Genomic DNA, 10,784 nt, shown 5'->3' on the forward strand with positions numbered 1-10,784 from the left:
ACACAGCAGGAAATGAGACAGTTCAGTACAGTAACTCTACAGTATATACATCGAGAGAGAGAGACAGACTGTAACTTGTTTGAGTAGTGCTTCTGTTTAAATTAATCCTACAAGTAGTTGTGTTTCCCAAAAAAAATCAAGATTAATTTTACATTATTGATGTCATAAGCACCATGCTGTTTACTGCAGTTGAGCCAGTACTGGTTTACAGTCATCTAAATGGTCCAGCCCTTCGACAGCTTCGATCAGCCTCTCCACCCTCTCGTTGGACAGAACTGCGCCTGCATTGCTACGGAACTTCTTCTGAAGGCTTTCTTGGCTAAGTGGGTTCCTCCAGTGACCGTAGAAAGTGTCACAGCGCCCTCGGAGGACGTCTCCACTTACCAAGGTAACCTCCACCTCACCATACATGATGTTGAAATTGGCCGTGTTGTCGTGGGGGTGCTCCAGACGGACGCGGGAGAGGAGCGCGTGAAGCTCGGGCCGCAGGAGGGCCTCCGGCTGGAAGGACTGCACCGTGACTTCTCCATCCAGCAGGGCGGTGCAGGCGTTGAACTGGAAGGAGTGGCGTGCCTGGTGCTCCGTCTCCGGGAATGGACGGTTGATGTACTTGGACAGTGGCACCCTAAGCAGGATATCCTGCACCAGGTTTGGAGAAATGCTGCCTCCTTTCAGGCCGACCAGGGTCTTGTGCACGACAGCGGTGGCATCGGCGATCCAGTGCATTCCGAGGTGTGCAGGAAAGCGCTTGAAAGCAATGTCTTGCGTTTCGATGAGGAAGCTGTGCTCATCTTCCTCTAGGGAACTGATGGGGTGTGGGGCATAGTCTTCGTAGAAAGCACTGAACCCGGCTACACCGGGTACTGCATCCAAGACTAGAGGACTCGCTTCCAACCCACGAGACGCCAGCAGGGCTGCTTCGAGACCTAGGCGCGAGGCGTTACCGATGTGAAGAGGTTTGGATTGCGTTGCAGCATTAGCCATTGGGGCACCTGCCAAAGATGCAGCGATGGCCAACGCATTACTGCACTGACTGCGATCCAGAGACAGGAGGCGAGCACAAGCAGCTGCACTGCCCAAAGTGCCCACCACACTGGGAGGATGGAACCTGACGGGAAAGACAGAGAAAGAGCATGGTCATTATTTTACCAGGTTAGATTAAATCAGCTCTCCACAACTGTTCTAACGTGACCACTGAATCATCAATGAAGTGACTTTAGCTGGAAAAATGACTCTTTATTATTGTCCTCTTGCATTATTGACAAACTATTTTTCTGTTTAACACTGTAAAGCTGCTTTGACACAATCAGTGTTGTATAAAGCGCTATACAAATAAAGGTGACTTGATTTGACTTGACTCTTATCTAAAGCTTAAATTGTTCTTCAGTTTTGGGGACAGCCAAACACATGGCTTTCAAAGTATACTTCATTTGACAATGGAAGTTTTGTTTGTGTCCAGTGTCCAAAAGTTTTGCATTTGCAATAAAACTTACAGTTATACTTGTTCAAGCTAGAGTTGCGAGTTTTTCTGAATCCTGTTATCATAAGGGTTTCTATTGTTGTTGTGTCTCCAGTAGTTTGTAGGGGCTTCATTTATAAAATGTTGCATAGAAACCGTACCTACATTTTATCTGACGATCATTTCTCAAATGTGCATATGTGTAATTCAGAGAACGAACGTACACACAAAAAATGTGCATACACCTCTCTTCCGGATGTGAAATTTATAACTCACAATTGATCTTGAAATTGTGTGCAGCTGAATGGTTTCAGATCTCTACCTAATTAATGTCATTAACATGTAATAGAGCACTGGTCGACGCCAAAATCCTTCTCTTGAGAACGGCGAGCGGCAAGAACTCCTTAAATGTCCAAATACCTGTAGTTCTCGGACACTGGAAAGTGCTTTCGTCTGCCTACACCCTGATGTAATGCTGAGCACTTTTCCACGTCAAAGACGTATACATTTGAACGATGGTGTGGATTTTAGTGTACGCACACTAGATCAAGTCTGTCCACACCCAAATGAGGCCCCAGGTCTCTAAATATGTCTCCCATCCTCATTCAAAATGAGTATGTCTAATATTTACACTCTTTTTTATTGTTTGCCATTTGAAAACCCTGTAAAAGTCTGAAATAGTAATAGCAAGCTCCAGTAAAACTCAACCAGTTTTGGACGTTATTCCAGAACCCAGGTGAATTCTGTTTTCACAGCACTCAGGAAATAACAAATTAGAAGTGTCTCGGAGTACAAACAGACCTGCTCTGCATAAACAGCTGTCTGAAGGAGCTTTGTGAACTTTCACATGGCATCTGCGATATTCCGACCCACCCAGCTCCGTGTGTTTTACCTCACAGAATACCCATACTGTTATTCAGGCTGTGCTGTACTTAGACATGCAATTATTGCTCTCGCTCACTAAAGTTGAGACAAAGAAATGGACTCTAACCTCTTCGGGATGTTTTGAGCCTCGTTTGAGAATCTCATCAGTCGGCCTTGGATTTCGATGCCCACATTGAAGGCGGTTAGGAAGTCAAGCCCACTTGGTTTGCTGTTGTTGTGCAACATGTCGCTTATTGCCAGAAGGGCAGGCAGTACTGCTCCAGAGGGGTGGGTCGCGGGATGCCAAGTGTCGTCAAAGTCCATTGAATGAGCCTGTGGAAAACCAACATGTCAATCAAGGTCTAGAGTGGCAGTTCCGGGATGATGGTTTATGTTTCTACATATTGGCATTCATGTCTCATTGCCATGTCATTGCCTTCTCTAGCATAGCCAAAACACTAGAGGGGAAAAGGAAAATCCTGTGCATGACTTCTGGCAGTATGAGCAAGATCCAATAACACAGCCTGTCTAGTTTCTATTTGAAACACTTCCTGAAGTGTTATTGGTTAAACACACTCAATTTAGAGGGTCCACAGCAGACTTTCCTACAACACAATGGATGTTTTGTACTCCATGAAAGTTCCACATTGCTGAGGTTTCATGACTTGAGATGTTTTTACATTACCACAACTGGCTGCCAAAAATGGTGCTGAATGCTACAAAACGAGTTTAGAAGGTCTTGTCTGGAAGCTAATTTCAGGACTTGTAGAACAGGTCTTTCTGGAGAAACACTGCATATGTGAACTGGATGTTGAATCACACATCCAGTGTAATCTGAGCTAGAAAATTCAGTTACAACTCAATGCACGTGATGATACTTACTGCTACTCCATTGACAAAAGCTGCGAGGGTTGGAGAGAGCTTCATGCCTTGGCGGCCGTAGACGAAGCTGACATCATCAGGAGCGTACATGTGCTTTGGGAAGAGGATAAATGAGTCAGTCACATATCAACATATCAGAAATGTCCAACATTACTGCTTAAACATGCGCTTTGTTTGTACACCACTGCTTCTGGTTACACAGACCAGAAGCATTGTACCCTGCAAAATCACTAAATTCTACTGAAAATGGGATCTCTTAATGATGGAAAAACACAGGCTGTTTTCTCTAAAGTTTACTATTTACTATCGGCACCGTGCCCTACCTGGCAGTGCTGAAGGGCCAGTTCAAACACATCGGTGGTGCTTCCCAAAAGCCCAACGCCGATGCTGTCCAAAACCATGCGTTTGCTGCGCTGCAACACAGTTGGTGACAGATGCCTTGGCTGGACGCTCTGAATGAACCTGCCAAAACTGCTGGTCACTGTTTCCTCAGGGGCAGGACGCTCCGCAACTAAAAACAGACAAGAGAAAAAGTGTAAATTAACACCGAAACACTTGACATTGCTGGATAGCACCCATCCTTCTGAGTGCCAGTGACTATTCCAGATTAGCCAATTAGTCATTCTGTATAAATATTAAATTCCAGACCCTAACAAAACTAAGACTTTCACTTATTTTCTTTTCCATCACAAGTTAACACACAGCAGTTTACTGACAATAAAGCTGTGACAGTAGAGCTTGCTCACCATCTAGTGCAGACTTATGGAGTCCTCGAGCAGCAGAAATAGCAGACACGTATCTGGTGGATCTCTGTGTACAAACATTTATGTTTGAGTGACTCAGCTATACATTTAGTATATGAAGTTAGTATATAGTATATGTTTTGTTGCGTACCAGTTAAAAAAGCTGAAAAGCTTGTCAAATGCCTTTTTATTTAATAACATTTTATTATGTAATACTAGTTTTTCATTCTATGAAATAAAGAAAAAACAATAACACTTACTGTAAATAGTTTGGCTTCAATAAGACACCAGTTTAAAAAAAATTATTAACAAATTAATTAAGAATAATAAAACAAATACTGTGTTTTTCTTTAAACATCAAGCAAACATACATCAATCTATAAACTGCTCAACTATGTCAGAACATGACAGCATAACATTTTCTCTACCTGTAAAGTTGAAAGCATGTTGTCAATTTTTGTTCAGGATATGAAGATGCTTGATATCTTTTGTCAATGAAATGTTGTCTTCTTCTCCCTGTTTCAGCGTAGAGATGAAATTATTGTAGGTGTCTACGTGTCTACGTTTATATAGTACTGGACCACAAAAGACAATGAAACACCCACTAAACCCAAAGAACAATCAGGGCTGGATTTCCCAAAGTATTGCTATTTTTAGATTACTAGGCGGGATTTTTCAGCAGGAAACAAACTTATTTTAAGGGTCAGGGATGTCATCACTGATGAGGACATGGGTTGGTTGACATCACTGTAACTCCTCCTAGCTCCAATGAGTTTATTTCTATAAACTTAATGCATTCTTCACAAGCATCTCAACACTTCATTACAGATAAAGGATCTTCACTAGGTAAGTTTATTATTTCTGTAATTATTTTCCATATTATAAAAACCTAAGCAACATAAATATAGAGGATGCTGATGTGCCACAGTCAAGTGTGTCCGCGTGTCTACGTTTATATAGTACTGGACCACAAAAGACAATGAAACACCCACTAAACCCAAAGAACAATCAGGGCTGGATTTCCCAAAGTATTGCTATTTTTAGATTACTAGGCGGGATTTTTCAGCAGGAAACAAACTTATTTTAAGGGTCAGTGATGTCATCACTGATGAGGACATGGGTTGGTTGACATCACTGTAACTCCTCCTAGCTCCAATGAGTTTATTTCTATAAACTTAATGCATTCTTCACAAGCATCTCAACACTTCATTACAGATAAAGGATCTTCACTAGGTAAGTTTATTATTTCTGTAATTATTTTCCATATTATAAAAACCTAAGCAACATAAATATACAAAACAACACTAACATTTTACTGCCTATTTAGTTTTGAGTTATGAAAAAAAACAAAAAAAAAACAATATATATATATATATATATATATATTGCCAAGTTGACATAAAAGTCTGCTCAAACTTACTGTTAGTTTATCCAGACAGCTGTCTGTCTATGTTGACTCCTGTCTGCTGGAGGTTTGAGAGGAAACAGATTAAATCTCTGCAGTTGTCAACTAAGCACCACCTAGACTGTAATGTAATATTATCATTGTTCAGCTGAGAGTCTTCAGACATCTGTGTTAGAAAGGCAGTTTGAGTTTTAATGCCTAAAGGCTAAAACGTATCCATTCTGTGAAGAGCGTTTGGCTGCTGCTCAGCTGTTTGCTGAACCAGACACCAGTGCTGCTTACCGACGGAGGGGAGGGAGAATGTGAAACTAAACACACCCATGAATAGGCTGTTTAGTGCACACTCAAGATATGAGAAGTTTTTTGGCACATAGAATTACGAATCGACTGGTTCATTTTATGAAGGTTTTTAATGGTCCTTTATAATACATTTAATTTGTTTGTAGATATGTTTGTAGAAGTATGCACATAACCACCACTAAAAGTGCAGAATATTTTAGCATGCTGATTATCTGGCTGATATCCATCAGTTATGTTACTTTTATTAACCTAGTTATATCAACTAATTTAGGCTGATCAAATCTGGTAAATTTATTATTTTTTTGATTATGAGATGATTTGACTGATAAAAGTATTGTATAACCTTTACTGTCTATCATTATGTGCTATTTACACAACTTAATCTTATCAGCAGAAAGCTACGTTTAAAGGGAAGTTCATGGCATCAGCAAGTGGCTTTCCGGCAAGTTTTTATGGAGAGCCGGGTGTGCTTGGGCTCCTGGCCAATGGCATCAGTGCTTTTCTTGTCCTACTGCAGAACTTCCATGGGGCCAGGACTGGTGTTCCTGCAGAGGGAGTGGAAAACATACTAGCAGGTCTTAGCAGATCATTGTGTTGTCATTTTAATTTAACAAACAAACTTGCAAGAATTATACCTTTATATGCTAATATCAGAAAACAATTGAAACCTATCTGCATTGTGCATTTATGCTAGTTCTGTACATCTACATCATGCATCCTTTTCTTTGCATCTTGTGTTAATTTATACAGGTGTTCATCTCATTCTAATTGGTGGAGTGTGTCAGCTAGTGGCAGGCTTGCTGTCTTTCCGAAAATATGACCATCTGAGTGGGACATCCTTTGTAGGATACGCAGCACTGTGGGGCAGTTATGGGGCCACACGAATTTTCCTAGGTGCCAACCAACAAAGTCCAAACCTGTTCAATGAATCAACATTGATAAATAGCACCATTCAAGATCTGTTCGCAGCCACTAGTATTAACAAAACCGACATTCCAATGTTCATCAAAGAGTCTGCCATAGCTGGGCTGGTGCCTTACATTTTGCTTTCCTTTCTGCTGGCCTTCTGTTCAGCAACCGTAAACTACATCATGCCCTTTGTGTTTGGGGCCATCACCCTCACACTGATATTTGAGGCCGTGGGTCTGGTGGCAGGGTGGGCTCTGGTGGTTTCTGGGGTTCTGGAGCTCCTAATCCTGCTCTTTGCCATATATGGCTCATCAGCACTGCTAATCAAGGGACTGGCCCAGCGCTACGTGCTAAAGGGTTTTGGAAACCCTCTCTTCAATGTACTGCTACTAGGAACCACCAACGCAAGTAGCTCCCAAAGCTTGGGCCAAGAGAAGAAGAAGAACACAAAATTTGCTGAACCTATGGCCTTGGGGTTCTTCTGTGACACAGTCTCGCCATTTATCTTCGCCTTCTATGCCTTTAACTACTTCCCGTCGGTCACAGTAGCTGCCATCTGGATAACCATAAATTCTGCTGCTCAGCTTCTATCTAGCTATTACGCATACCTGCGTCAAGACTGCTACCATGCAACCAAGTTTGGCCTGCACTGTGTGTTTTGGTTGGTGAAGACCTGGGAAGAGCATGTGGTGTCAGTAACCATCGGCCGGACCGAAGCTGGCGAAGTAAGGCACGCCATGGTTGGCAACTGGTTCTTCGTGTCTGCCGCCTTGGTTTTCTGCATCGCAAGTCTAAACAAAGACACTCTTGAGCTAGTTCACAACTCATTTTTTGTCCTGGTGACCATATCAACCATCTCCCAGATTCCCATTGAGAGGTACTACATCTTTTTTGGAGTGACCTGCTCCCTCTTCACTCTCCTGTCCTACTATGGCACCTTTGCACGCCTCATCAACACCATTGCTGAGAAGTCCTTGATCCCAGTTGGACCCCAGCCTGTCTCCACCGAATCCCTGCAGAAATATCTCAGTTACCTCAAGAGATCCAAAATGGATGAGTCTGAGGATAAATGTGCACAGCTCCCTGATGCTTTATTCTATCTTTCCAATGGAGTGGCTGCACTCTCAGCCATCCATAGCATTCAACCCGGCCTGGCCTTTTTCGACCTAACTGTGCCCTGGGTACTCATCCCAGGAGCAATCATCCAGGCCTACGTCAGTCGACTACAGGTACAAGGTGGTCAGAGATTTGGCTCTGTCATTCCCTCCTTTTATGTGGCTATTTGGGCAACCTGGAGCTGGTTTAGGTTTGCAGGTATGAAAATGAACTAATTCATAGATAGAATAAAAAAATACTTAGCTACAATTTTGGGTAGAAATCTATGATCTATTTGTCCTGCAGGGCATCGTTTGCAAATATCCACAGGGTCAGCTAATGGATTTGCAGCTGGGGCAATAGCATTCCTGGTCATTAATGCTTTCTTGATTCTAGTTGGTAGGTTTGTTTACAAATACATATCATAGACTCTCACAACTGACTCCTGCATTTTAAAGCATTGCGAATTGGACTGTTTCTTTACAGCGGCCTACAGCAATCTTGTTCTTTTGGCACTAACCACTGTCATGGAGGTCATCATAGTTTGTTTTCTCCTCTCTACTCTTGGACGACTGCCCTATCAGCTAGAAGGTACTGTACAAAAATAAATTTGGTAAGAAATCGTATTGTGAAGATGAAGATGAAACTACATGAATAATGTGTAAAAGTTACCTCACACTTTCTTGAAACTCTTTCTTTAGTTGCCATGCTAGCAATTTTCGCCATCATATGTTTGTATGGCATGCTAGCATCCCTTGTGAACAGTATCTTCTCCGAGACCCTGATTCCAGTTGGACCTTCCCTTATCAAGGTATTAGTTCAATTATGACAAAATGCTTATGAAGTTTATGTTATTCATTCAAGTTTATGTTATTCATTCAAAAACTTCCTTGATTAATTGATCTGCGTTATCCAAGGACAAGAAAAAGAAGGAATCTGAGACCACATATCCATGTTTCATCGCTAATTCTCGGGAAACCAGCGGACTCCTTAAGATTGCCAAATCATTGGAAAACAATGGAGTGTGTGGCATCCCTACAGATACTGTCTATGCCTTGGCTGCTTCATGCAAGAACCCCAGTGCAATCGAGAAGATCTACTCTATCAAAGTACATGCCTGCAGAAAAGCAACACAATATTCTCTTACAAATCATCAAACACCTGTGCTCTTGTCAACTGACCCACAAACTTTTCTCTCTGGTAGGACCGTCCTGCAGAGAAGCCAATTTGCATCTGTATCTCAAGTGTGGAGCAGCTTGTGGCCGCCAAACCTCCTTTCAGCCCTCTGCTCTGGGAGTTCATGAGAAATGTCTACCCCGGAGGCATTAGTTGCATTGTCCTGAAGGGCGAATGGCTCCTCAAACTCGGTAAGGTTATTAACAGATACAACATTTTGTATTTGCGCCTAACTCTATTATCAAAAATGGGACATCACCAAACCAAAAGAAAACTTTACTGAGCAAAATCTGTGATTCTCAATCATTTCCAGTCATTTTCACTGCTTATATTGTTCGCAGGTGTGGGTCCTGCATATGACCGTGTGGGTACCAGAGATAGCATTATGATTAGAGTACCTGACCACACCGCTACTGCTCACCTGTGTGAATTCACTGGCCCATTGGCCATTACATCAGCCAATCCCAGTGGAGAAGCTGACAGTACCCACCATGATATGGTCATCAAGTAAGTTTATAAAGGCCCTAACAAGCACTTGATGCTAAGTACTGCAAGTGAATACGAACTCTGCCAAACAAATGCACTGTATCTGAAATTATTTATTGAGGGGTTTATAGGTTGAGATTTTACATAATCCAGGGTGTTCTGTTACCTTCAAAAAACTTGAACAAGAACAAACCACAACACTCTATTGTTAGGTGCACTGATTCATTCTCTTAATTAAAGCAGAGTGCTCTGTAATTAAAGGTTTACCTCTTATATTAAAGCATACCTCTTCTGAAGCCAACTTTATTATTAGAAAGGATGTGTTCTCTGCTTGCCTTGACATTTTATATTAAAACAATAACTAATTTGCAATACTAAACATCTTAGTTTTGGCAGCAAGCATAATCGAAGCATTGTTTTCTTTTGTCCTGAAACAGCCGTCTTGGTTACAAGATTGAGGGAGTCCTGTGTGATGGTGAATCTAATGAGTTGGTGGCATCGACTGTAGTGAACTGCCTCAAAATTGACGAAGGTAAGCTGATATCCCGAACAGCTGCTATCCTGTTATCAATAGATATGCATTCCATTATTAATAATAACATTTTGTTAATTTTCAGGAACTATCAGCATTCTTCGTGAAGGTTGTGTGCCTGCATTGAAAGTGAGGCAGATTTTTGAACAAGTAAAAAGCAACATGTTGTAGGATTACTACCAACATCAGCTTTGACAGCACTTTTACTTGCTTTGTTTAATTTGAAGGATGTTTCACTTTGCATATGAAGAGAAAATTTAACTAACTTGACATGCATATAAAGCAATTTTGATATCACTTCACTGCATTACCAGTTATTGTGAGTATCACCATGGAAACATGTTAAAGTGAGCATTGTTGAAGCTCAGATTAAGTGAGCATTAGCTCACTTAGTAACAGTAGCATTAGTAACATAAACCTGTTACTGTTGTGTTTTTGTAAATGTATTATATGTTGGCCAATGCTTTTGAAGGTTGAAAAGTGTTCTAATACTGAACTGTTATTTTTATTAATTTATTGTTATTTATGTACTCTTTCAGTGGATCATGCCTGAATTCAACTAGAGTGAAAAATGTATTTAAAAATGATCTTTGCAAAGTATGCTTGTATTTGTATTGTGAATTGAGAAACTGTATGCATGATATTTCTTTTTTCAATTGTGCTTTATAACTGTCTAATAAAATACTGACATGAAGAGTTGTTTTGTCATGAAAATCAATGCTTATTGAGCTTATATTAAAATGCTTTCCCAGCAAGTTATCAAGCTTTCATGCTATAGAACCAGTGAAGACAACAAATACAGAACATACAAGGAACAATATACAAAATAAACACAAAGAAAAATATTTAAGAATTTACTGAAAATATGCAATGCACTACATGCAGTAAATATACAGCAATATGTGCAGACCATATACGAACAAAAAAAGGAAA

At 41.0% G+C, this 10,784-nt stretch overlaps 2 protein-coding genes across 2 annotated transcripts; one reads left to right on the forward strand and one right to left on the reverse strand.

Annotated features, from left to right (window-relative positions):
- Window positions 1–4,484, reverse strand: LOC107570155 (cis-aconitate decarboxylase-like). Its single transcript, XM_016256355.1, has 6 exons — window positions 4,377–4,484; window positions 3,952–4,015; window positions 3,529–3,716; window positions 3,206–3,298; window positions 2,451–2,656; window positions 1–1,108 (listed from the first exon to the last, which is right to left on the reverse strand). Exons 1-6 carry the CDS (start codon window positions 4,392–4,394, stop codon window positions 181–183), a joined length of 1,497 nt encoding a protein of 498 aa, XP_016111841.1. The 5' UTR covers window positions 4,395–4,484; the 3' UTR covers window positions 1–180.
- Window positions 4,485–6,071: 1,587 nt separating this feature from the next.
- On the forward strand, window positions 6,072–10,180 carry LOC107570156 (uncharacterized). The gene is made up of 9 exons (XM_016256356.1): window positions 6,072–6,228; window positions 6,404–7,876; window positions 7,964–8,056; window positions 8,144–8,248; window positions 8,359–8,468; window positions 8,575–8,766; window positions 8,862–9,024; window positions 9,175–9,340; window positions 9,757–10,180. The coding sequence occupies exons 1-9, from the start codon at window positions 6,072–6,074 to the stop codon at window positions 9,956–9,958; spliced, it is 2,661 nt and encodes an 886-aa protein (XP_016111842.1). The 3' UTR covers window positions 9,959–10,180.
- The last annotated feature ends 604 nt before the right edge of the window (window positions 10,181–10,784 follow it).

Source organism: Sinocyclocheilus grahami, unplaced genomic scaffold (assembly GCF_001515645.1).
Source record: "Sinocyclocheilus grahami isolate Dianchi unplaced genomic scaffold, SAMN03320097.WGS_v1.1 scaffold1422.1, whole genome shotgun sequence".
NCBI classification, from domain to species: domain Eukaryota; kingdom Metazoa; phylum Chordata; class Actinopteri; order Cypriniformes; family Cyprinidae; genus Sinocyclocheilus; species Sinocyclocheilus grahami.